This window comes from Sus scrofa, chromosome X (assembly GCF_000003025.6).
Source record: "Sus scrofa isolate TJ Tabasco breed Duroc chromosome X, Sscrofa11.1, whole genome shotgun sequence".
Classification (NCBI taxonomy): domain Eukaryota; kingdom Metazoa; phylum Chordata; class Mammalia; order Artiodactyla; family Suidae; genus Sus; species Sus scrofa.
This window is the reverse complement of record NC_010461.5, coordinates 46690226-46715653: the sequence shown is the minus strand read 5'-3', so window position 1 is coordinate 46715653 and position 25428 is coordinate 46690226. Positions and strand designations below refer to the sequence as shown.

General features: G+C 41.2%; 1 protein-coding gene across 5 annotated transcripts in view; it reads left to right on the top strand.

Annotated features, from left to right (window-relative positions):
• The window catches only part of PHF8 (PHD finger protein 8), a 113029-nt gene that overhangs the window by 45539 nt on the left and 42062 nt on the right, over positions 1–25428 (top strand). For 3 of the 5 annotated variants that reach the window (XM_005673656.3, XM_021080703.1, XM_005673655.3), the window contains 10 exons: positions 7367–7454; positions 7816–7922; positions 9444–9535; positions 14042–14131; positions 15980–16282; positions 17052–17155; positions 22965–23143; positions 23432–23517; positions 24032–24165; positions 24743–25056. In XM_005673656.3, the coding sequence (XP_005673713.2) occupies positions 7367–7454; positions 7816–7922; positions 9444–9535; positions 14042–14131; positions 15980–16282; positions 17052–17155; positions 22965–23143; positions 23432–23517; positions 24032–24165; positions 24743–25056 (1497 nt within the window). The remainder of the gene's footprint in view (positions 1–7366; positions 7455–7815; positions 7923–9443; positions 9536–14041; positions 14132–15979; positions 16283–17051; positions 17156–22964; positions 23144–23431; positions 23518–24031; positions 24166–24742; positions 25057–25428) is intronic. The other 2 variants (XM_013986163.2, XM_021080705.1) reach the window with 1 other exon arrangement.

Below are 25428 nucleotides of genomic sequence, written 5' to 3'. Positions count from 1 at the left end.
TTTCTGGCTCATTTCACTCAGGATGAGATTCTCTAGTTCCATCCATGTTGCTGCAAATGGCATTATGTCATTCTTTTTTATGGCTGAGTAGTATTCCATTGTGTATATATACCACTTCTTCCAAATCCAATCATCTGTTGATGGACATTTGGGTTGTTTCCATGTCCTGGCTATTGTGAATAGTGCTGCAATGAACATGCGGGTGCACGTGTCTCTTTTATCCACTCATCATTTTATGGACATTTGTGTTGTTTTCAGTTTTTGGCTATTATGAATAGTGTTTTTATGAACATTCATGTACAAGTTACTGTGTTAACATGTATTTTCAGTTCTCTACGGATATCTACCTAGGAGAGGAGTTGCTGAATCACATGGTAACTATGTTTAATCTCTTGAGGAATTGCCAGACTGTTTTCTAAAGCAGCTGCATTTTATATTCCTACCAAAAATTTATGAGGTTCTCAATTTTTCCACATCTTCCCCAACATTTGTTCTTGCCTGTCTTTATGATTATAGCCATCCTAATGGGTGTGAAGTAGTATCTTCCTGAGATTTTGTGTTTCTCTAATGCTATTGATTTTGAATATCTTTCTATGCACTTGTTGGACATTTATGTATATATATTTTTGAAGAAATATCTATTTAGAACTTTTAACCAATTTTAATTAGGTAATTTGTGTTTTTATTGTTGAGTTGTAAGAATTCTTTATAAATTTTATTTTTCTTTTTTTGCTTTTTAAGGCTGCACCCACAGCATATGGAAGTTCTCAGGCTAGGGGTTGAATCAGAGCTACAGCTGCCAGCCTACACCACAGCTCATGGCAATGCCAGATCCCTGCCCCACTGAGTGAGGCCAGGGATCAAACCCGCATCCTCATGGATACTAGTCAGATTCATTTCTGCTGTGCTACAACAGGAGCTCCTCTTTATGTATTTTGCAGACAATAGAGTTGTAGTCTCTCTTACTCCTGGTGTCTGCCCCGCTTGTGGCTGAAGTTGGTGTGGGGCTTGCTGTAGGCTTCCTGATGGGAGGGACTGGTGTCTACCCACTGGTAGGTGGAGCTGATTCCTATTCCTCTGGTGGGTGGGGCTTTGTCTCTGGGTGAGAATAGAGGTTGCTGTGTGCCTAGGGTGTCTTTAGGCAGCCTTTAGGCAGCTCTTTACTGATGGGTGGGGCTGTGATCTCACCTGGATTGTTGTTTGGCCTGGGGCTTCTTAGCACTGATGGGTGGGACCAGATTTTTCCAAAATGGCCACCTCCAGAGAAGTGCATGCTGATGAATATTCCTGAGAGCTTTGCCTCCAGTGTCCTTCCCCCACAATGAGCCACAGTCAACTGCTGTTTTCCCAAGAGATCCTCCGAGAACTGCAGTCAGGTCCAACCCAGATTCCTGTGGAGCCTTTGCTTTGCCCTGCGTCCCAGTGCACATGAAAGTCTGTGTGTGCCTTTCAAGAGTGGGGTCCCATGGAGCTCCTGCCCACAAGCCCTACTGACCTTCAATGCTAGATGCTCTGGGGGCTCTTTCTCCCAATGCCAGATCCCCAGGCATGGGGATTTGAGGTGGGGCTCAGAACTCTCACTCCTATAGGTGAGTCTGTGGTACAGTTACTTTCCAGTCTGAGGGCTTCCTACCCGGTGGGTATGAGGTTGCTTATATAGCGTAATCGCCCCTCCTTCCATCTTGATGTGGTCTCCTCTTTGTCTTCTGGAGTAGGATATCTTTTTGGAAGTTTCCAGTCCACTTGGTTGAAGGTTGTTCAGCATTTGGTTGTAATTTTGTTGTTTTTATGAGAGAAGTTGAGCTCCAGTCCTCCTATTCTGCCATCTTAATCCCCCTCCTCCTCTTTATGTATTTTGGATTAGACCTTTATATGTATGATTTGCACATACTTTCTCTCCTTCTGGGGATTGTCTTTTCGCTTTCTTGATAGTTTTCTGTGAAGTATAAAAGTCCACTTTATTTTTTTGTTTGTTTTCTTGTACTTTTGGTGTCATACTTAAGATACCATTTTTTTTTTCTTTTTACATCTGCACCTGGGACATACAGAAGTGCCTGGACCATGGGTCAAATTGGAGCTGTAGCTATTGGTCTGTGCTACAGCCATGGAAATGCCAGATCCAAGCCACATCTGCTATTTACACTGCAGCTTGCTGCAATGCTGGATCCTTAACCCACTGAGCAAGGCCAGGGATCGAACCCATATCCTCACAGACTCTGTGTCAGCTTCTTAACCTGCTGAGCCGCAGGTTAGTTCTTACATTTATGTCCTCCACCCATTTCAAGTTAATTTTTGTGTATGGTGTGAGAGAAAGATCCAATTTCTTTTGCATGTGGATGTCCGGTTGTCCCAGAACCATTCAGAAAGTCTATTCTTTCCCCGTTGAACTGTCTTGATAGCTCTGTCGAAAATCATTTGGGAGGTTTCTTGTGGTACAATGGGTTAAGGATCCAGCATTGTCACTGCAGCACTTTGGGTTGCTGCTGTGGCTCAGGTTTGATTTCCTGGCCCAGGAACTTACGCATGCTGCCGGCATAGCCAAAAAAAAAAAAAAAAAAAAAAAATAGACATCAGTTGACTAAGTTGTATTGGTTTATTTCTGGACTTTGAATTCTGTTCCATTGATCTAGATGTCTGTCTTTATGACATTATCACACTCATTATTATACATTTTTAGTAAGTTTTGAAATTGGAAAGTGTCATCCTTCCAACTTTGCTTTGCTTCTTTAGGATTATACCTATTCTGGGCCCCTTGAATTTCCATATGAATTTTTATGTATTTGTTTTTCCAGCTTTATTGAGATATAATTGACATATAACATGATGTAAGTTTAAGGTACACAAATTTGATATACTCATATACTGCAGAATGATTACCAACATAGCTTTGGATAACATCTCCATCACATCACATAATTACCATTTCTTTTCTGTGGTGAGAACATTTAAAGTCTCTTAGCAACTTTCATACATGTAATATAGTATTATTAACTATAGTATATTTAAAATTTGAGTGTTCAGAATATTTATATTTTTTATTAAAATATAGTTGGTTTACAGTGTTGTGACAATTTCTTCTGTACAGCAAAGTGACCCAGTCATACATATATACACATTCTTTTTCTCATATTATCTTCCATTATGTTCTGTCCCAAGAGATTGGATATAATTCCCTGTGCTATACAGTAGAATCTCATAGTAATCTCACTGCAGTCTACTGGTATTGACATTTTAATTGACGTTTTACCAGTTTGAGAAAAAGGTTGAAACCTTAATTAACTCTTTTCACATTTCTTTACCCCACCATTTATAATATATTTGTCTGAAATATTTCCTCTGCATACATTAGATCCATATCACATAGTGTTTTAATTTTTGTTTCAACTGTCAAACATAATTTAGAATACCTGAGAGAAGGAAAGTCTATTGTATTTACCTGTATTTTTACTCTTCCATTCTTCTTCCTTCCTGATTTTCCAAGATTTCTTCTCTTATCATTTCCTTTCTGTTTAGAGTTTCATAGTAGGTCTGCTGGCAACAGATTCTCTTAGTTTTCCTTCATCTGTAAATGTCTTGATTTCCCTTTCACTCCTGAAGGATATTTTTCTTGGAGATATAATTCTGGGTTGAAAGTTATTTTCTTTTAGCACTTGAATGTTGTGCTGCATCCTTCTGGCTTCCATGTTTTCTGATGAGATTTCAGCTATCCTTCCCATTTTTTTTCCCTGTATGTATCATTTCTTGCTCCTTTCAATATTTTTTTTTCTTCTCCTTTGGTATTTAGCAGTTGACTCTAATGTGTCTTGGTGTGTGAATTTTTTGGGATTTATACTGTATGTGTTCACTGAGCTCTTTGAATGTGTAGGTTTATATCTTTTGCCATAGTGAAATTTTTAGCTGTTATGTCTTTTCTTTTCCTTTTTTTTTTTTTTTTTTTTTTTTGCTTTTTAGGGACGCACCTGCAGCATATGGAGGTTCCCAGGCTAGGGGTCAAATTAGAGCTACAGCTGCCAGCCACAGCCAGAGCAACACAGTATCTGAGCCACGTCTGCAACCTACACCACAGCTCGTGGCAATGCCAGATCCCTGACCAACTAACTGAGGCCAGGGATTGAACCCTCATCCTCATGGATACTAGTTGGATTCATTTCTGCTGAGCCATGATAGGAACTTCCTAGCTGTTATTTCTTACAACACTTTTTCAGCCCCATACTCTAACTTTTCTTCTGGGTCTCTGATTATTTGAATGTAACACATTTTGTTAGAGTCTCACAAGTCACGGATTCCTGAGGTTTTTTCTTTCCCACTGCATGGTTCTTTTTTTTTTTTTTCACTTTTTACTTTTTATTTTTATTGATGTATAGTTGATTTAAAATCTTTCAGGTGTTATAGCAAAGTGATTCAGTTTTATATATATCCTTTTTCAGATTCTTTTCCATTATAGGTTATTACAAAATATTGAATATAGTTCCCGATGCTATGCAGTAGGACAGTAGGTCCTTGTTGGATTCCTGAGTTTATTTTTCTCTCAGTCTATTCCCTCTCTTTCATAATTGAATGCTTCCTATTGTTCTGTTTTCAAATTCTCTGATTCTTTTTTCCATTGTTTCCATTTCTCTGTTGAGTCCAATTCTTTCATTATTTATTTCAGATATAGTATTTTTTAGTTCTAAAATTTCCATTTGTTTTTTATTTTTATTTATTTATCTGGCCAGGCCTGCAGCATGTGGAAGCTGCCAGGCCAGGAATCAAACCTGTGCCACAGCAGCAACCCTAGCTGCTGCAGGGACAATGCTAGATCCTTAACCTGCTGTGAACTCTCGTTTTTTATTTCTAGCTTCTCTATTTCTTTTGTTTGTTTCAAGCATGTTTGTAATTGTTCATTGAAGCATTTTTATGACTCCTTTAAAATTCATGTCATACAATTCTAACATCTTTGTCTAACACTATTGTATAATTCTGGATTTTCCTTTCTGTTGCTCAGATCTGTTTGTCTCTTCATATATCAATATCATATTGATTTGATTACATTTGTTTTATGGAATGTTTAATATATGAAGAAACAAGTCACCCCCACACACACCCCTTACTCCCATACCCATCTGATTTTCTCTTTTATAGTTTTCTCTTCTTGGGCATTTATTCACCCATCTTTGAATTCTTTGCTGTGTCTTATATAATGTCTTTTTTTACACTGGGTACTTGATAACTATTCAGGGACTTGAATTTGTTTATCAGAGATTTGAGTTGGACTAATTTGCATCTTGATAGAAATTCCCACAAACTGTGTGCAATCTACTTAGTTCCACAAGCATTTCATGTCTGCTGTCTGCCCCAACATTGGGCTAGGTGCTAGAGATAAAAGATTAATAGGCCATTTCTGTATAATGTTCTAATAGCCACAATAGAGATATTCACCCAAAGTTTTGGGTGCACAGAGAAGAGCAATTAGTTTAGCTAGAGATTTGTGAAAATCTTCTCAGAAGAGTGACACTTGAGTGTCCCTGAGTAAGTAGGGACTGACCAAGGAAAGAAAGACAGGAAAGACCTCTCAGATATAGGGAAAGGCATAAGCAAAGCAAGGATGTTTAGTGCAGTTTATGGATACTGGAGCCTAAAGATCAAAGGCTGGGAGCAGATGAAGCTGAAAAAGTTGTCAGGCTGAACTTACTCCACAGGCAGCTGGGCACTATTGAAGTTTATTTGTTTAATTCTAATGAAATAGATCAGATGTGAGAAAAGATATAAAAAATAATGAACACTTGTGTTTATAACTCAGCTAAAAATGTAGTACATTACAAACATACTTGAAGGCTTCTATATATCTCTTCTCAATTACGTTCCCATTTTACCCTCTCAGAGCTTGTCATTGTCCTGAAGTTGGTGATATCGTTCTCAGGCATTTTTATCCCTTTATTACAGAAGTATACCTTGTTAAGAAGTATACAGTATTGTTTTACATGGTTTTGAATGTTATATAAATGGAATCATATTAGATGTATTTCTCTCAACTTTTTTTCTGTGAACATTATGATTGCGAGATCCATATTGATACATGTAGCTGTTCATTTTACTTTCTAGTATTCCAGTGTATGAGCATATAGCAATTTATCTATTCTCCTATGGATGTACATTTCATTGAAGAGTTTCAAGCAGAGGATGACATGGGGAGATTTGTTTTTTAGATATATCACTTAGGGTTGGGATGCGGAAGATAGATTTCAGGGGTCAAGGTGAATGTAGAGCAGTTGTTTGCAAACACTTTGAACTCAGAACCTCTTTATGGCCTTAAATATTATTATGGACCCTAAAGAGCTTTTATGGGTTTTCAGTTTATCAATATTTACCACATTATAAATTAAAACTGAGAATTTAAAAATATTTATTAGTTCATTGAGAAATAACAAGAATAAACCCACTACATGTTAGCATAAGTAGTAAATTTTATGAAAAATAACAATTTCCAAACCAAAGAAACTTAGTGAAGAGTGTCATTTACATTTCTGCAAATATTGTTAATGTTTGAGTTAATAGAAAATGACTTGGTCCTCACATCTTCTGTGTGTTGTGATATCATGTCATGTGCCTTTTGAAAAACTATTATATACCTGTGAGAAAATGAGGATAAAAAAGACAAATAACATCTTAGTATTATCATGAGCATAATTTTGACCTCACACATGCTCTGAAAGAATCTGAAGGAGCCCTAGGACTCCCTGGATCATACCTTAAAGAACCACCGGTATATACGAGCCAGTTTGGCAGCTGTTGCATGTAGTCTAGGTGAGAGATAATGAGGAGTTTGAGCTGGCTGTCATTGGTATGATGGATGGATGGAGAAGGGGAGATGAATATGAGAGGTTTAAGAAGAAAAATCTGAAGGTCCCAGAAGGCAGCATAGAGAGTCAAGGGGAAGGAAAATAATTGAGTTTTAACTAGGCACATGCTTCATAAGCAACCTGTGGAGTGGATATTTGGCTGGAAAACTGCAGAATTTGAATCCAGGTCTGTCTAACACAAAAGCTCTTTGTTTTACCTAGGGCAGAGTTAGGGGTATTCATGGGAAGAAGGTGCTGCCCTTCTTAGAGATAAGAGAGAGGATGGGTGAGGCAACAAAGAGATTTTGAAGTGCAGAGACAGGAAGTAGAAGGAGTTTATTAACCCTATAGTTTGGTCCAGTTCAGGGTTATAAGAATGGCATACCTGGCCAACATGGATATTGGGAAAAAGGAAGAACCTAGAATTTTCCGAGTTATTGTCAGACTGGCTGCTCTAAGGAGTTGTGTTTGAGCTGAGTGGGCAGTGGAGATGCCCAAAGGAAGAAAAGCCCTCTGCCAGCTATGATTTTTGCTCTGTTACACTGCAGGATGGATCCATGCTGTGCTGACCCCTGTGGACTGCCTTGCCTTTGGAGGGAACTTCTTACACAGCCTTAACATTGAAATGCAGCTCAAGTGAGTCTTAAAGCTCTGGTGATCCTGAGGTGGCCATTCCCATCTTCTAGAATCTTTGAGTTCTCCCTATAGTGAGGAATGCAACATAGAAGGAGGAGAGATAACCAGAAAGGAATGGATACTGGTTCCTGATGATGTTCAGATTGAGCATGAATACCTCTTTTTCGCTGAGTAATTAGGTGAATTTGGTCAAGTCACATAACTTTGAGCCCAAGTTTCCTAACCCATAAAGCCTTACAGAATAGTCATGGGGATTAGAGATAATGAATACAAGGCATCCAGTACAATGTCTGATATACAGTAGGTGCTCAGTAAACAAGATCCTTGTTATCACTGTTACTGTTGTACCTACTTCCTCTAGAGCCTATGAGATTGAGAAGCGGTTGAGCACAGCAGACCTCTTCAAGTTCCCTAACTTTGAGACCATCTGTTGGTATGTGGGAAAGCACATCCTGGATATCTTTCGAGGTATGAAGCCCTTTGCCAGCTGTCCCTTTTGCTCTGCTCCCCTGTGTGTATGTGCATATATCTATCACCTCAATCAAGATAGAGTACTGTTCCATCACCACAAAGATCTCTGTGGTGCTGTACCTTTGTAATCTCTCTCACTCTCTTCCCCTGCACTGTCCATAATTTCAGTAAAGCACTGATCTATTTTCCATCTCTATAATTTTGTCATTTCAAAATGCTGTAAAAATGGAATCGAAGTATGCAGTTTTTTGAAACTGGCTTTTTTACGTAGTGTAGGGTAGGGCGTGGCATGGCTTTTTTTTCTTTTTTTTCTTTTTTTCTTTTTAGGGCTGTACCCATGGCACATGGAGGTTCCCAGGCAAGGGATCCAATCAGAGCTACAGCTGCCAGCCTATACCATAGCCACAGCAATGCCAGATCCGAGCTGCATCTGTGACCGACACCATAGCTCACAGCAATGCCGGATCCTTAACCCACTGAGCGAGGCCAGGGATTGAACCAGCATACGCGTGAATCCTAGTCAGGTTCCTTAACCGCTGAGCCATGACGGGAACTTCCTGGGCATGGCTTTTAATTCTACATTTAGCAAAAGGGCCTGAGAAAGTTGGGTCATGGTGAAATTATTTCTCTTTTCTGCTGATTAAAGTGAGAAACTGAATCTGGATAGTGTCAGAGTTCCCTGGAAAGTGTTTCCCATGGGGACAAGGCCCAATCCTGACCTTCCTGACATCATCATGTTGATTCCTGGATATCAGCCCAGGTGAAGCCAACTGCCAGGTCTCTTCTTTTCTGGTCTACTCTGAAATAGAGTGGCTCCCTTACTGTGACTCGATATTCTTCAAAGTGACTTGGCTGGGGAGAATCAGTATCTCAGTGTTATAAAGAACCTCAGGGGCCAGTGAATACAGTCTCTTATGCCCTTATTCTACCACCTAGACAGACTGTCACTTAAGTGTTCATTCAGAGGCTAGATGACTAACTGTTTATTATCTGTTCTGAACAGCTCAGTTCAGTAAAAAATTCTTTGTCGAGCCCAAATCTGGCTGTTTGTTATAATCTCCTCCCAGGGTAACTTGGAACAATACATTAACGGCTCTTCAGATCTCAGTAGGTGCCAATCATGGTCCTCCTGAGTGTTCGCATTTTGAAACCCAAGAGGCAGAGTAGTGTGTAAGGAGCACAGGCCTCAGATTCAGACAGACATGGTTTCAGTCTTGGCTTTGGTACGTACCAGGTGTAGCCTTTGGTTAAGTCTCTTTGCCTCTCTGAGTCTCAGTTTCCTGAACTTAAAAATAAAGATAGTGATATCTGGCTTACAGGGTTGCGGATAGGATTAAATGAGATAGTAGATGTCAAATGCAAGGTGCTCATTAAATGAACATCATCATTATAAGAACTGAGATCGGGAGTTGTGCTCAGAACCTTGAGCATTTTATCTAGTTGGCTGGAAAAAGTAACAAGTCCTTCACTTCCCTGTGTGGCTTCTTTGACACTCTGCCTTCCTCTTTCCCCCTTTAGGTTTGCGAGAAAACAGGAGACACCCTGCCTCCTACCTGGTCCATGGTGGCAAAGCCCTGAACTTGGCCTTTAGAGCCTGGACAAGGAAAGAAGTAAATATGCTTATTTCTCTGCCTCCTTTACAAATCTACACTCAGCAGAGATTGACTTTGGGAAGATTCTCTGGGGAGGTAGAAGAGACTTAGGAAGGTTTGTGGGCTCCTGGGATTAAAGTGGAGAACTAGGGTAGGACTCCTTGGATTATGTTTTTAAACCTTTCTGATTTATTTTTTATTTTTTAAAACTTTTTTGCTTTGTAGGACCACACCCATAGCATATGGAGGTTCCCAGACTAGGGGTCTAATTAGAGCTACAGCTGCTGGCCTACACCACAGCCACAGCCATGCTGGATCCCAGCCGTGTCTGCGACCTACACTAGCTCGTGGCAACGCTGGATCCTTAACCCATTGAGCAAGGCCAGAGATCGAAACCGCAACCTCATGGTTCCTAGTTTGATTCGTTTCTGCTGTGCCACCCGGGAACTCCAAAACCTTTCTGATTATAAAAAGTAATATTTACTATACAGAAATAGAAAAATACGAAAGAATGTAAAGAAGGAAAAACTTCACCTGTAATTTTAACACTCGGAGTTAACGTTTGAGTGTGTTTTTTTTTTTTTTTCTTTTTTTTCTGTCTTTTGTCTTTTTAGGGCCGAGCCTGAGGCATATGGGGAGGTTCCCAGGCTAGGTGTCTAATTGGAGCTACAACTTCCAGCCTACACCACAGCCACAGCAATGCAGGATCTGAGCCATGTCTGTGACCTACACCACAGCTCATGGCAACGCCAGATCCTTAACCCACTGAGCAAGGCCAGGAATCGAACCCACGTCCTTATGGATGCTAGTCGGGTTCGTTAACCACTGAGCAATGATGGGAACTTCTGAGTATATTTTCTTTTGTTTTTTTTTTTCAAACATCCGTTTTTATTTATTTATTTATTTATTTTTCTCTTTTGTCTTTTTAGTTCTGCACCGGTGGCATTTGGAGGTTCCCAGGCTAGGGGTTGAATCTGAGCTACAGCTGCCGGCCTATGCCACAGCCACAGCAATGCCAGATCCGAGCCGCGTCTGCGACCTACACCACAGCTCACGGCAATGCCAGATCCTTAACCCACTGAGTGAGGCCAGGGATCGAACCCACAACCTCATGGTTCCTAGTCGAATTCATTTCCACTGCACCACAATGGGAACTCCCTAAACATCCATTTATAAAACATGATTTCCCTCACTCTGTACATACAATTTTGTGTATGAATTGATTGGCTTATTTTAATTTTCCTGAGTCACCAAAGTTCTCAACAGACATTTAATAGTTACCTGATATTCTCTTGCAGGGATGTACCATCCTTACCTAACCACTTCTTTTTTGTTGCTTTCTTTTAATTAATTAATTAATTTACTGGCGGTAGTTCAAATCATGCAGTAAGTGTCTGTTTGCATCAGTCTTTGTCCCTTATCTCTCTCTCTCTCTCTCTCTTTTTTTTTTTTTTTGCTTTTTTGGGCCACACATGCGGCATGTGGAAGTTCCTAGGCTAGGGGTCAAATCAGAGCTGTAGCTGCTGGACCATGCCACAGCCATAGCAACGCAGGATCTGAGCTGCATCTGTGACCATAGCTCATGGCAGTGCCAGATCCTTAACCCGCTGAGCGAGGCCAGGGATCGAACCCTCATCCTCATGGATACTAGTTGGATTCATTTCTGCTGATTCCACAATAGGAACTCCTGTCCCTTATCTCTTGATTGTTTGCTCAGGATAGATTCCTAGAAGAGCAATCACTAGATCAAAGTATATGAAAAAAATGTAAGACTCTAGATGCATACTACCAAAATGGCTTTTTAGGAATATACCAATATCCAGTTATCCAATTGAATACTAAACAGGTATAAAAGAGATTTAAAAAGGTCTCTGGAGTTCCCGTCATGGCTCAGTGGTTAATGAATCCAACTAGGAATTGTGGGTTCGACCATGAGGTTGCGAGTTCGATCCCTGGCCTCACTCAGTGGGTTAAGGATCTGATGTTACCATGATCTGTGGTGTAGGTCACAAACGCAGCTCGGATCTGGCATTGCTGTGGCTGTGGCGTAGGCCGGAGGCTACAGCTCCAGTTCTACCCCTAGCCTGGGAACCTCCATATGCCCCGGGTGCACCCCTAGAAAAGCCAAAAATAAAAAAATTAAAAATAAAAAGCTTTCTGTATATTGATTTGGAAATATCTCCAGAATTTATCATGTGAAGATGTAGAGCTGTATGTATAGTGTTCTACTTTATATTTTACATATAAATAAAATATAAAGGGGGAGGAACAAGAATTATATTCGTATGTGCTTGTATTTGTGTGAAGATACAATCTGGAGGAATGCAGAAGAAACTAATAAAAGTGGTTACCTGTTTGGGTAGGCTGAGGGGCTGATGGCCTGGACAGATACATATTGAGGCTTTTCTAAAATATATATATATTTATATTGTATGACTTTTTAACCAGGTAAATGGATTACCTACTCAAAATGTTGAATTTATTTAAAAAACAATTTCAAGAAGTGCAAGAAAAGGTAGTTCCTGTCGTGGCTTAGTGGAAATGAATCCAACTAAGAACCATGAGGTTACGGGTTCGATCCCTGGCTTCGCTCAGTGGGTTAAGGATCTGGCGTTGCCGTGAGCTGTGGTGTAGGTCGCAGACGCGGCTCGGATCTGGCATTGCTGTGACTACAGTATAGGCCGGCAGCTGTAGCTCGGATTCAACCCCTAGCCTGGGAACTTCCATATGCCACGAGTGCGGCCCTAATAAGGACAAAAAGACAAAGAAAAGAAAAGAAATGCAAAAAAAATTGATATATTCCTCTTTGCTTTCGGTACTTTTTCTAGATTCCTTTCCCTGCATACAGTAACCTTAAGAGAATCTTCAGCCACTACAGGCTTAACTTGCACATCTCCCCATTTTCTGTTTCCAACCTTCTTCTCAGATATCCTTGGACTTCATGTTTTTGGCTTTTTCTTTATCCTTTGACTCACCTGTACCTGGGCCTTAGCCTTCGAGTCTATTTTGCCATGTTCCTCAGATGTTGCTACTTTGGGTCTCATATCTGACCCTGCATCCCCCCACAATCCTCCCATGAGGTGAACTTCCTAGTGACTCTGTCCCAGGAACACCGAAAGGGAGGGAGGTGGGTAGGTCCTCAGGGCTCATGTCCTAGGCCAGGATGGCCCTAGGGACCAAGGGATGGCCCTAAACATTGTGGTCAAAGGGAGCTGGAGGAGACTAGGACACAGAACTGAGGAGCCCACACTCATGGAACAAGTCTTTTGTGAAGTGCAAGATGACTTCCATGAGAGGCACTTGCTTCTTTGCCATTCTAGCCTCTGGGCTAGGAGGAGGAATCTGTTCAAGGAATCCAGGTGGGTTACATGGGTTCTTGGCTGCTACCCATGCCCAGCCACCAAAACAGATTCCAGATAAATTAAATGAGTTAAAAAATCAAACCATGGGAAGCAAGGAGGAAATTTTAAGGAATTTTTGTCAATCCCCTGGATACAGAAGTCAAGTCAAAACTGGTAGAAGGAATCACAAAGGAAAACTTGAGAGGTCTATCTGCATAAAGATGTAAATAAGATTGCAAGTGAGGAGATCCCGTCATTGCTCAGTGGTTAACGAATCCGACTAGGAACCATGAGGTTGCGGGTTCAGTCCCTGCCCTTGCTCAGTGGGTTAACGATCTGGCGTTGCCGTGAGCTGTGGTGTAGGTTGCAGACGCGGCTTGGATCCCGCGTTGCTGTGGCTCTGGTGTAGGCCAGTGGCTACAGCTCCGATTCAACCCCTAGCTTGGGAACCTCCATATGCCGCGGGAGCGGCCCAAGAAATAGCAACAACAACAACAACAACAAAAAGACAAAAAAAAAAAAGATTGCAAGTGAATTAAAAGAGATACAACCAATAGGTCTCTCCCTGGGTTTCTCTTGAGCTTAGCTGTGGCCCTGTAGCTGTTCAGCAGAGTTCTGTCCTCATAGGTGGAGAGACTGGGTTGTCCCCAGGGATCTCACTGAGGTTCTTGACTTTCTAAGGGGTATGGTTCAGGCCAATAACTAATTTCCTCACACCTGACACTGTCCTTTATCAGATATATATATGTTCTGCAGATATTTCTTCCCAGTTGGTGGTTGTCTAGTGTTTTTCCAAGAGAAGCTTTTATTTTTATTTTTATTTTTTTGAGAAGTTATTTTTTAATACATCTAGTTTATCATTTTTTTTCTTTTATGGTTCATACTTTTTTTGTCCTAAGAAATATTTACCTAACGCAAGGTCACAGAGATTTTCTCCTCTATTTCCTCCGAAAGGGTTTATAGTTTTAGATTTGACATTTAAGTATATGATCCATTTTGAGTGTGCGTGTATATCTGATGCAAGATATGGAATGAAGGGTTTTTTTGCATATAGATATCGAATCAGTCCAGTACCATTTGTTAAAGAGACTACCCTTTCTCCATTGAATTGCTTTGATAGCCTTGCTGAAAATCAGTTGTTTGTTTATATGTGGATCTGTTCCTCATGCCTTTTGTTTGACAGGCTCTGCCAGACCACGAGGATGAGATCCCAGAGACAGTGAGGACTGTACAGCTCATTAAAGATCTGGCTAGGGAGATCCGCCTGGTGGAAGTAAGAAACATGGGAGGAGGGGAGGTGTTTGGGAAGGGCTCAAGGCACAAGTGGCAGGTCAAGCTTTTGCAGTTGGCATGAGAGCTCAGAGAAATAGTTGGGAAGATCCCACCAAGGACCTATTCATTCATTCATTCATTTATTCATTCATTCAAATAATTATTCTGTGCCTCAAGTATGCCACATGTTGGGCTAGGTGCTTAAGATACATAAGTAATACAATGCCTGCCCACAAAGAGCTTACAGTCAAGTAGAAGATCCTGGAAAGTTAACCTGTGTGAGCCTCAGTTTCCTATCTCCAAAGTAGGGATAATTAATAACAACTGAGGGATTATTAAGAAGATTGAATAAGGTAATACAAGTTGAGCACAAAGTATAGTGCTTAGCACAAAGTAGGTGCTCAATAAGTTCTGATGGTGGGTCATGGTGGTTGTGGGTGGTGGAGATCATAGTAGTAGTTGTTGTCGTTATTAATATTTTGACTCAGTCTCTGCATTCTACAAAATGACAGTTCTCCCAGGTGGAAGATGATTACAAAGCCACGTTTCAACAGGTGGCATATACCACGAGGCAGTAAGGTGTAGTGGTAAGAGACTCAGAGAAACTTGGGTTCTGGTTCCTGCTCTGTCACTTGCAAGCCTTTCAGAGCCTTAGTGTCCTTATCTGTAAAGTGGGGATAACATCACCTTTTCAGAGTTTTGTTAGGATTAAGAGCTAATGTATGTAGAGCCCCTCGCACAGTGCCTGGCAGAGTAAGTACTCAATAAATGTGAGCCATTGTTATTAATAGACTTTGCAGTGAAGAGAGAATTCAGTGTGGGCTGGTGAAGTAGCAGAGGCACCAGAGGAGAATTGGACTTGAGGAATTTTCAACTTGCCTTTAGCTCAGAAGATGTAAGATTCCATTTAGTGCCCAGTATATAGGCACTAAATCCATGCTGAAAGGTGGTCAGAGTGAGCTACTGGGAGGTTGGGCTTCTAGCCTTACTGCTTGCAGCATGTTTCACTGCCTACACTATAGCTTACATTGCCCATCTCCTACCTCATTTTCTTCCACTCCCATCTGTCAGAATACTTCAGGGTTTATTTAAAAGGCCTACCTTTATTCTGGCTCTTCCCACTTAAACCAGTTTTGTATATAGAACTTTGGGCTGGTTGGAAGAGGACTTAGAGATGGATCATATCTGTTTCATTGGCTTTGAAATGTTTTGAAGCAATAAAATCCTTTCTTTTCCCAAATGAGATCTTACATGGAAATTCAGTATGTACAATCAAAGAAACTGCTATGAATAAGATGAAGGTGGGAGGCTTAGAGTTCCACTTATTCTTCTTGTTGGCCTTCCACCTGCCTCTAGTCCTCAGGGCTCCTCCCAAGAAGCTCAAAGGAGCCACAGAGCATCTTCGAAAACCATCTTTCCAGTCTAATCCTTTAATTTTACAACTAAGCAAATAGAGCCCCAGAGTGATCACAGAGCTAGCTAGTGGCAGAATTGGGACTAGAACCTCTCTCCTTCTCTCAAATCCTGCAGTCCTTAGAGTTGTAACCACACAGTTTAGTACTCAATTTTTTATTTTCTGTCTCATGTCAGCTGCTCTTGCAGTCTTTTTTTCTCCAGTTTTGATAGTAGTGCTGGGCTTTTCCTTTGCTCGTCTTCTCCTTACTTGTCAATGGCTGGGTAAAGAAATGCCACCCGGTAAATTCTTGATGACTTACTGTGCAAAAACTAGGGTGTGCATATGTGGAGCCCCTTCATGGCAGTACCACCAGTGCCATGAACAGACCTCTGCTCTTAGTATAGAGAGAACCCTTGAGTAAGATCTAACCCCTCGTGTACTACACTCTTGTAGGATATCTTCCAACAGAACGTTGGGAAGACGAGCAATATCTTTGGGCTGCAGAGGATCTTCCCAGCTGGCTCCATTCCCTTAACCAGGCCAGCCCATTCCACTTCAGTATCCATGTCCGGGCTGTCACTGCCCTCCAAAAGTGGTTCAAAGAAGAAAGGCCTGAAGCCCAAGGAACTCTTCAAGAAGGCAGAGCGAAAGGGCAAGGAGAGCTCAGCCTTGGGGCCTGCTGGCCAATTGAGCTATAATCTCATGGACACATACAGTCATCAGGCACTGAAGACAGGCTCTTCCCAGAAAGCAAAGGTGGGTGCTGGCCCATGGGTTCAGCCCAACCCTTTTGGGTCCCTTTGAAGAGCAGGGTATCAAAAGGACAAGCTATCTTGTCCTCCCACCTCCCTTAGGGCCCCTGGTGTTTGGCTACCAGTCCCACTCATTTAAAAGGCATTTATTGAGACCTTGTCTATGCTGGGCACTGTGATAGGTGCTGTGGACATAACCCTCAAGAGGCTGACAGGCTAGTGAGAAAGATAGGCATAAAAACAAATGAGTACAATGAAGTATTGTGGATGCCGCAATCAAGGGCGTGTGTGGGACTCTGAAACACAGAGGGGGATGATTCTGTCTGGATAGGGGCGATGGTCAGGAGCACTTCTCAGAAAACATGGGACTTGAGCTGAATCTTGAAATGCTAGGATGAGAATAACATTTGAGGACACAGCATATGAGTGTCAGGTTGGAGTCTTCAACGGGTTCTTGAAAAAAGCCCTCCTCTAGGGCACTACAATCTTCAAGATTGTGGTGCCCTCTATGGGCATGTATAGATGCTCTACCCTCTTTTTAGGGAACGTGTTTTGAGAGATTGATAGGTTTCCCCTGAGTCAGCCATACATTCTCAGCTTTCTGCTCTTGTGATCATTTGGGTTGTGGCAGGGGTCGGGGGGACAGGATAGCAGAAGGTCTTGGTTCAGATGATTTTAACAGTGAACTCAACCAGTGAAACTGGAGGGAACTAGCCATCCTGATTCACATGAGAGTCCCAAACAGGTGACAACTGAGCCTCCTCCTCCTGCAGTTCAACATCACCGGTACCTGCTTGAATGACTCAGATGATGACTCGCCAGACGTGGACCTTGATGGGAGTGAGAGCCCACTGGCCCTATTGATGTCTAATGGCAGGTGAGGTGGGGGAATAAGCACAGAGATACTGGGATTGTTGGTGGCAATATGCCAGTAAAACAAGGCATGGAATTGGGATCTGGGGCGGGACGTGGGTGGGGGAGGGACTGTACTTGGAGAGAGACCTAGCTATTATTGGATATCATTGTTTAGTACAGAGAACCATGGTAGTTTTGAGGGTGGGTGGGGGAGAGGTCTGGAATTGTGAGAGAAAAATCCTGTATAAGTTCTAGAAATTTCAGCAAGTCAGTGAGTCAGAACTGTTGGCAGGAATAGGAAGTAGTATAGCATACTGGTTAAGAGCATTAGTTTCTTTATATACCTTTCACGATTCAATTTTTAGGAACTTATTTTGCAGAAATGTTTGCACAGATATGTAAAGAGAAATTGTTCAGTGTTTACTGTATCATCGTAATAGTAAGCAGTTGGAAACGTTCATCAGTGAGGGTTGAATGAATAAATTATGGTGTATTTGTGAACTAGAATACCATGTAACTTCAAAAAGAATAAGTTTAATATCTTATTAAAGAAAAGATTTCCAAGGTATATTTTAAGTGAAAAAAATTAGGTTACTAGATAATAAATAGGAACAGTTCATTTTAATTTTTAAAAAAGGTACATACGCACACACATGTATATTATGACTGTGTAAAAAAGTGACATACAGACTTTTCCCTTTACTTTTAATTTAACTCTTTTGAAGATGTTTAAAATTTAATTTATAGTGAGTTTGAAATTCAAAAAGTGTGAAAGAATACAGAGTGGAAATTTTTGCTCCCACCCCTCTCTGTTTCCCAGTCCCCCTCCCCATGGAAAACCAATGCCAATTATGTTTATACACATTCACAAAAATAAATATATTTGTTACATATTTTATACTTGTCACACCAAACTTGTAATAGTAGTTATCTCTGGAAAGTAGAATAGGGGAGGCAGGGGAAGAAATTTTCACTTCAGTAGCATTTGAATTTTGTACAGTGAACATATATCACTTTTCTTTTTTGATATTTGTTTGTTTATTTATTTATTGTCTTTTTAGGGCTGCACTTTCGGCATATGGAGGTTCCCAGGCTAGGGGTTGAATTGGAGCTGTAGCTGCTGGTCTATGCCACAGACACAGCAGTGCCATATCTGAGCCATGTCCTGGACCTACACCACAGCTCACGGTAATGCAGGATCCTTAACCCACTGAGCAAGGCCAGGGATTGAACCCGCATGCTCGTGGACACTAGGTGGGTTCGTTAACTGCTGAGCCACAACAGGAACTCCATATATCACTTTGCTTAAAATGATTTTTTTTTGTAACAACATTTTCTAAAAGAATAAAATAAAAGCTCTTCATGACAAAAAGCTTGGGCTTGGGAATCAGACAATCTTGAGTTTGAATCCCAGCTTTGACACATACTTGCTATGTGACTTTGGCAAGTTAATTAACTATCCGTGTCTCACTGTCCTCATTTTATCTGGCCTGTAGATAAAACTTATCTTAGGGTTGTTGGAGGACTAAATGAAGTAATGTGCATAAAGTGCTTATCACAGGTCCTGGCACAGAATATATGCTTAATAAATGATCGCTCTTATAAATACAGTGATGAAGTTGAAGGTAAAAGATGATGATCGTTATGGTGATGATGATGGTTTTAGGTATGGCCAGAAGCTAAGGAAGTCATCATAAAGCCTCAAACCATGTAGGGAGGCAGAGGAAGACAGTAGAAAGTTATCATCTGGACACTCAGAACGCCAGACAGGAGCAGTCAAGAGCCAAGTACAGAGTGAACAGTGTGGGAACACAAGTGACAAGGATACTTAATAGCCTTTTTGTAGGAAAAGATTTTCTTCAGATCACAGAGTGTAGTAGGTCCTGCTTGGGAAATAAGAGAAAAGGGAGTGTGAGGGTAGGGCAGATTCTGAAAGCAGAAGAGCTATCCTTATGATCTGAGCGCCTAGTTACTGAGGAATAAGATTATGTATTGCCTTTGTCCAGAACCCATGTTTGGTCTCCCAGGGAAGATAAAATTGAGGGTCCTAACGGTCTAGCCTCTAATGGCTATTGAGGACACAATGAAACATTTTCCCCTTCCCCACTAGTCTTTTTTGTGCTACTTCTGCTACTTCCTGCACCTGCCAGAGGTTGTTGCTAAGTGAACCTAGGGAGTCAAGGTATAGAAATATTTACAGATGATATGATACTATGTCTGGTCTTTTTTTTCCAGAATAATGATGTGTTTTGTAGAGACTGAGGTATAGGTGAAAGATTGGCTGTGTGCTGATAATTGCTGAAACTTAGCTAAGTCATAGGTTCCTGGGAGCTTTTAATATTTTATATATGTTTGAGATTTTTCATAATTAGAAGTTAATAAAATCAGAGTATAAATAGCTAGCATTTATTGAGTACCTGTTCTGTGTCAGACTCTCTTAGCCATTTACATAAATTATTATTATTATTGTTATCATTATTATTTTGTCTTTTGTCTTTTGACGGCCACACCTGGGGCACATGGAGGTCCCCAGGCTAGGGGTCCAGTCAGAGCTGCAGCTGCCAGCCTATGCCACAGCCACAGCAACACCATATCCGAGCCATGTCTGCGACCTACACCATCGCTCATGGCAATGCTGGATCCTTAACCCACCTATCGAGGCCAGGGATTGAACCCACAACCTCATGGTTCCTAGTCGGATTTGTTTCTGCTGAGCCATGACAGGAACTCCTACATGAATTATTTTATTTAGTCCTCATAACAACCCTGAAGGAAAATATTGCTATCCCCGTTTTACTAATGTGAGAAAGTGAGGCCCAGAGAACTTAATTATAAGATTAGCTATCAGCAGGCACTTGCCATGTCAGTCTTACATGAGTTCATTTAATCCTCCCAGCAACCCTGTACAGTAGAAAACAGGTCAGTATAATGACAGCTAATTCACTAAAAGCCAGTTCGCCAAATGAGTATTTGCTGAATGTGTCAAGTGCATTGATTTACCAAAAACTTGTTTCTCTTAACTATAAAGTTTGAGCAGTTTGCATTGGTTTACCATGTGTAAAAGGATTAAGCCACTTTTGAGTTTTTCCACTTCCTTTATATAGTCTTAACATCGTTTTTGAGGTATAATTTACATACTATACAATTAACCAAGTTTAGGTGTACAATTAAATGACTTTTAGAAAATTTAAAGAATATGCAAGCATCACCACAATCCAATTTTTGAACATTTCTGTCATACCACGTAGCTCCCTCATATCCACTTATGGTCAGTCCTAGTTCTCTTTCCCAGGCCCAAGCAACCACTAATCTACTTTCTATCTCTATGGATTTGACTTTTGTAGATATATCATATAAATGGAATCATACATATGTAGTCTCTTGGGTCTGACTTCTTTCACTTAACATAGTGTTTTTTGTTTGTTTTTATGGATAAATATATATTTATTGACATTTTGTTAATTGCTTTTTTTTTTTTTTAATCAAGTTGCTTTGTACAACAAAGTGACCCAGTCACACACTCACACACATTGCTTTGTGCTGCTTGGAAGGATTGATCCCGTTGCCCATCCAGTCCAGATATAACAGTTTGCATCTAAAAAATGCCCATCCCTTCCACACCCTCCCCTTCCCCCACCAGTAACCTCAAGTCTGCTCTTCTTGGTCATGATCTGTTTTTTTTGTTTGTTTGTTATTTTATGATAGGATCATCTCTTCCATATTTTAGATTCCACAAATAAGTGATATCATGTGGTAGTTGTCTTTTTCTTTGGCTTACTTCACTTAATATGAGAGTCTCTAGTTCCATCCATGTTGTCGCAAATGGCATTAGTTTGTCTTTGTTATGGCCAAGTAATATTCCATTGTATATATGTACCACATCTTCTTAATCCATTCATCTGTCGATGGACATTTAGGTTGTTTCCGTGTCTTTTTTTTTTTTTTTTGCCTTTTTGCTATTTCTTGGGCCACTCCCTCGGCATATGGAGGTCCCCAGGCTAGGGGTTGAATCGGAGCTGTAGTCTCCGGCCTATGCCAGAGCCACAGCAACGCGGGATCCGAGCCGCGTCTGCAACCTACACCACAGCTCACGGCAACGCCGGATCGTTAACCCACTGAGCAAGGGCAGGGATCGAACCCGCAACCTCATGGTTCCTAGTCGGATTCGTTAACCACTGCGCCACGACGGGAACTCCTGTATGTACCACATCTTAATCCATTTATCTGTTGTTGGATATTTAGGTTGTTTCCAGGTCTTGGCTATTGTGTATAGTGCTTCACTGATCATACGGGTGTGTGTTTCTTTTTCAGTGAGTGCTTTGTCTGGATACATGTCCAGGAGTGGGATTGCTGGATCATATGACTTTTCTTTTTTTTTTTTTTTTTTTTTTTTTGTCTTTTTGTCTTTTAGGGCTGTACCCGTGGCATATGGAGGTTCCCAGGCCAGGGGTTTAATCGGAGCTACAGCTGCCAGCCTACACCACAACCACAGCAACGCCAGATCCAAGCCATGTCTGCAACCTATACCACAGATCATGGCAATGCCAGATCCTTAACGCACTGAGCAAGGCAGGGATTGAACCCTCAACCTCATGGTTCCTAGTTGGATTTGTTTCCACTGCACCATGATGGGAACTCCTGTCTTTTCATTTTCTTAATCGTCCTTTGAACACAAACGTTTTGTACTTTACTTAATCCCATGCTACAAAGGTATTTTCCTATATTTTCTTGTGGAAGTTTTATGTTTTTAGTTTTTACATTTAGATCCGTGATCTATTTTTAGTTAATTTTTGTGTATGATATGAGTCCACATGCATTTCTTTGTATGTGATATCCAGTTATCTAAGCATCATTTGTTGAAAAGACTATTCTTTCTCTGCTAAATTGCCTTTGCACCTTTGTCAGAAGTCAGTTGACTATAAATTTAAGAGTTTACAAAGATTTCAAAACCAAATTAGGTTACCAAAGGGGAAACATTGGTGGAGGGTTAAATTAGGAATTTGAGATTAACATAATACACTACTATATATAAAATAGATATGTAACAAGGACCTACTGTATAGCATAGGGAACTCTACTTAATACTCTGTAATAATCTCTATGGGAAAAGACTCTGAAAAACAATGGATATATGTATAACTGATTCACCTGAAATTTGCTCTACACCTGAAACTAAGACAACATTGTAAGGCAACTGTACTCCAATAAAAATTTAAAAATAAGTAGGAGTTCCTGTCATGGCTCAGTGGCAACAAACCCAACTAGTATCCATGAAGATGAGGGTTTGATCCCTGGCCCCACTCGGTGGGTTGGGGATCCTGTGTTGCCATGAGCTGTGGTGTAGGTTGAAGATATGGCTCAGATCCCATGTTGCTGTCGCTGTGGCCTAGGCTGGCAGCTGCAGCTCCAATTCAACCCCTAGCCTGGGAATTTCCATACGCCACACATGTGGCCCTTTTTTTTTTTTTTTTTTTTAAAAAAAAGCTAAGTAAATAAATTTAAGAGTTTACTTCTAGACTCACAGTTCTGTTCTATTGATGTTTATGTCCTGTCTGTATGCCAGTATTACACTACCTTGATTACCATAGCATTACAATAAAATTTGAAATTTAGTAGTGTAAGTCCTCCAACTTTGTTCTTTTTTGAAGTTGTTTTGGCCATGTTAAGTCCTTTGAATGCCCACATACATTTTAGTATCAGCTTATTAATTTATACAAAACTAGCAGGATTTAGATAGTATTGCATTGAATCTACAGATCAATTTGGAGAGAATTACCATCTTAACATATTGAGTTTGACTGTTTTTATGTTCTCCTTCACTCTCTCTCCAGTACCAAGAGGGTAAAGAGCTTATCCAAGTCTCGGCGAGCCAAGATCTCGAAGAAGGCAGACAAGGCTAGGCTGGTGGCAGAACAGATGATGGAGGATGAATTTGACTTGGATTCAGATGATGAACTACAGATTGATGAGAGACTGGGAAAGGAGAAGGCGACCCTGATAATAAGACCAAGTGTGTACTTGTTCTTTTTGTTTCCTGCCCTGTTCATATCACTTTGTTTTTGGTCCCCTTGATAGACTTAAGACCTTAGGCCTGAGCTTGTTAACATTCTGATTTACCAGCTCTCTGTGTATCCTTTGCTCTAGAGATTTATTTATAAGCCTAATTCCTAACCTCCCTAAATTACTCATCTGTGGTCATTACTTTCAGGAAAATTAAAGTCTTATTTTCTTTCTCCCTGGATGTTTGTCTCAGATGCTGATCTCAGCTTTATGATAAGTGCATTCCATTGTTTTCTAGAATTTCCTCGAAAGTTGCCCCGTGCGAAGCCTTGCTCTGACCCCAACCGAGTTCGTGAACCAGGGGAAGTTGAGTTTGACATTGAGGTAAGAACCTGCCCTATTTCTAATCTTCTGCTCTTTCTGGATTACAGAGACAATACTGGTCGTCATTCTAGTTGGGGGTGGGGGAGACATCCTACGCAGTCAGTTGTTAAAATATTTATAAAGTGAAAGATTGTGTGCTAAATGCTCCTGAATATGTAAATGGAAGATTATACTTTAGTTGACATATTTTAAAAGTCCTTTAATACAGAATAGAATAAAAGGCAGTGTGATATAGCAGAAAGAGTATCCAATTTGGAATATTTGATTGTGACTTTACACAAATCACTTAAATCTACCAAGCTTTAGTTTCTTTATCTGCAAAATGGGAGTTATAGTACTTGCCTCACAAAGATGCTGTGGAAATTAAGATGAATAAACAAATATTCTTCTTAGTACTTGGTATATACCTTGTGCTCAGAGGATATCAATATTAGGAGTGAGACTTTCAACCCTGAATTGGGCCCTTACCAGACCAACCCTGGGCAGCTGAGGTGATATCCTCTTTTTCCAACAGGAGGACTATACAACAGATGAGGATGTGGTAGAAGGGGTTGAAGGCAAGCTTGGGAATGGGAGTGGAGCCGGTGGAATTCTTGATCTGCTCAAGGCCAGCAGGCAGGTGGGGGGACCTGACTATGCTGCCCTCACGTGAGTACTGGCTTTATCTCCCCTTTCTAGGTGATCAGACAACAAACACCCCCACCTGCCACCCAAAGGGCTAGGTCAGCCAATCAGTACATATTAATTGAGCCATTTAAAGGGACAAAGAATTAGCCAGGGCATTTGGGTTGAAAGAATAGGTATGAAATCTGACTGAGAAAGGATATACAGACTTCAAGGGCAATCAGTTTGGGGTTCTTTGGAAGTTGGAAGAGGATCCAGAAGAGACATAGAAAGAGAGCGAGCCTTTTCTGGGCCTTTTTTTTTTTAAAGGAAACAATGCAGCATGGGTGAACAGAGAGGAAAGTACACCTCTCTTTTTGCCATCTTGCCTGCTGTCTATGGAGAGATTTGAGTCAAGGACTGACCTTTTTATGAAAACAGTCTTTGATATTATTTTGATCTTTAGTTTGATTTCTGGTTTTTCACCTGGGATGGTTCTGTCCTCCTTCCTCCCACCCTGACCCCTACAGCTGTTGTCCATCCTCCCCGACTATTCTAGATGACTAGCTCACTTCAACAATTAGAGAAAACTCCCTCAGCATTTCTCCTCTGTCCCTTGCAGCGAGGCTCCTGCCTCTCCCAGCACTCAGGAGGCCATCCAGGGCATGCTGTGCATGGCCAACCTGCAGTCCTCATCGTCCTCACCAGCTACCTCCAGCCTGCAGGCCTGGTGGACCGGGGGGCAGGACCGAAGCAGTGGGAGCTCCAGCAGTGGGCTGGGCACAGTGTCTAGCAGTCCTGCTTCCCAGCGCACCCCAGGGAAGCGGCCCATCAAGCGGCCAGCATACTGGAGAACCGAGAGCGAGGAGGAGGAGGAGAACGCCAGTCTCGATGAGCAGGACAGCTTGGGAGCATGCTTCAAGGATGCAGAGTATAGTAAGGGCAGCTGAGTGTTTGAGTCCAGGCCAGAAGGGCTCCCCCAGCTCCAACCTCTATGCTAAATCCAGTTCAGGACAGTCTGTAGTGAGCAAAGGCCTGGCACCTCATTTCTTTGTATGTTTTCTTAATCTGTAAAATGGGGTTATCGCACAGGAAGATGTAAGAATTGGAGACAATGCTTGTGCAGAACACCTGGCACAGTGTCTTGCTCATGGGAGGCCCTCAGAAACGGTAGCTATTAGGGGCTTCTCTTGTGGCTCAGCAGATTAAGGATCTGGCATTGTAACTGCAACGGCTCAGGTCACTTCTGTGATACAGGTTCTATTTCCACACATTGCGGGTGGAGCCAAAAAAAATTTTTTTTTTAAT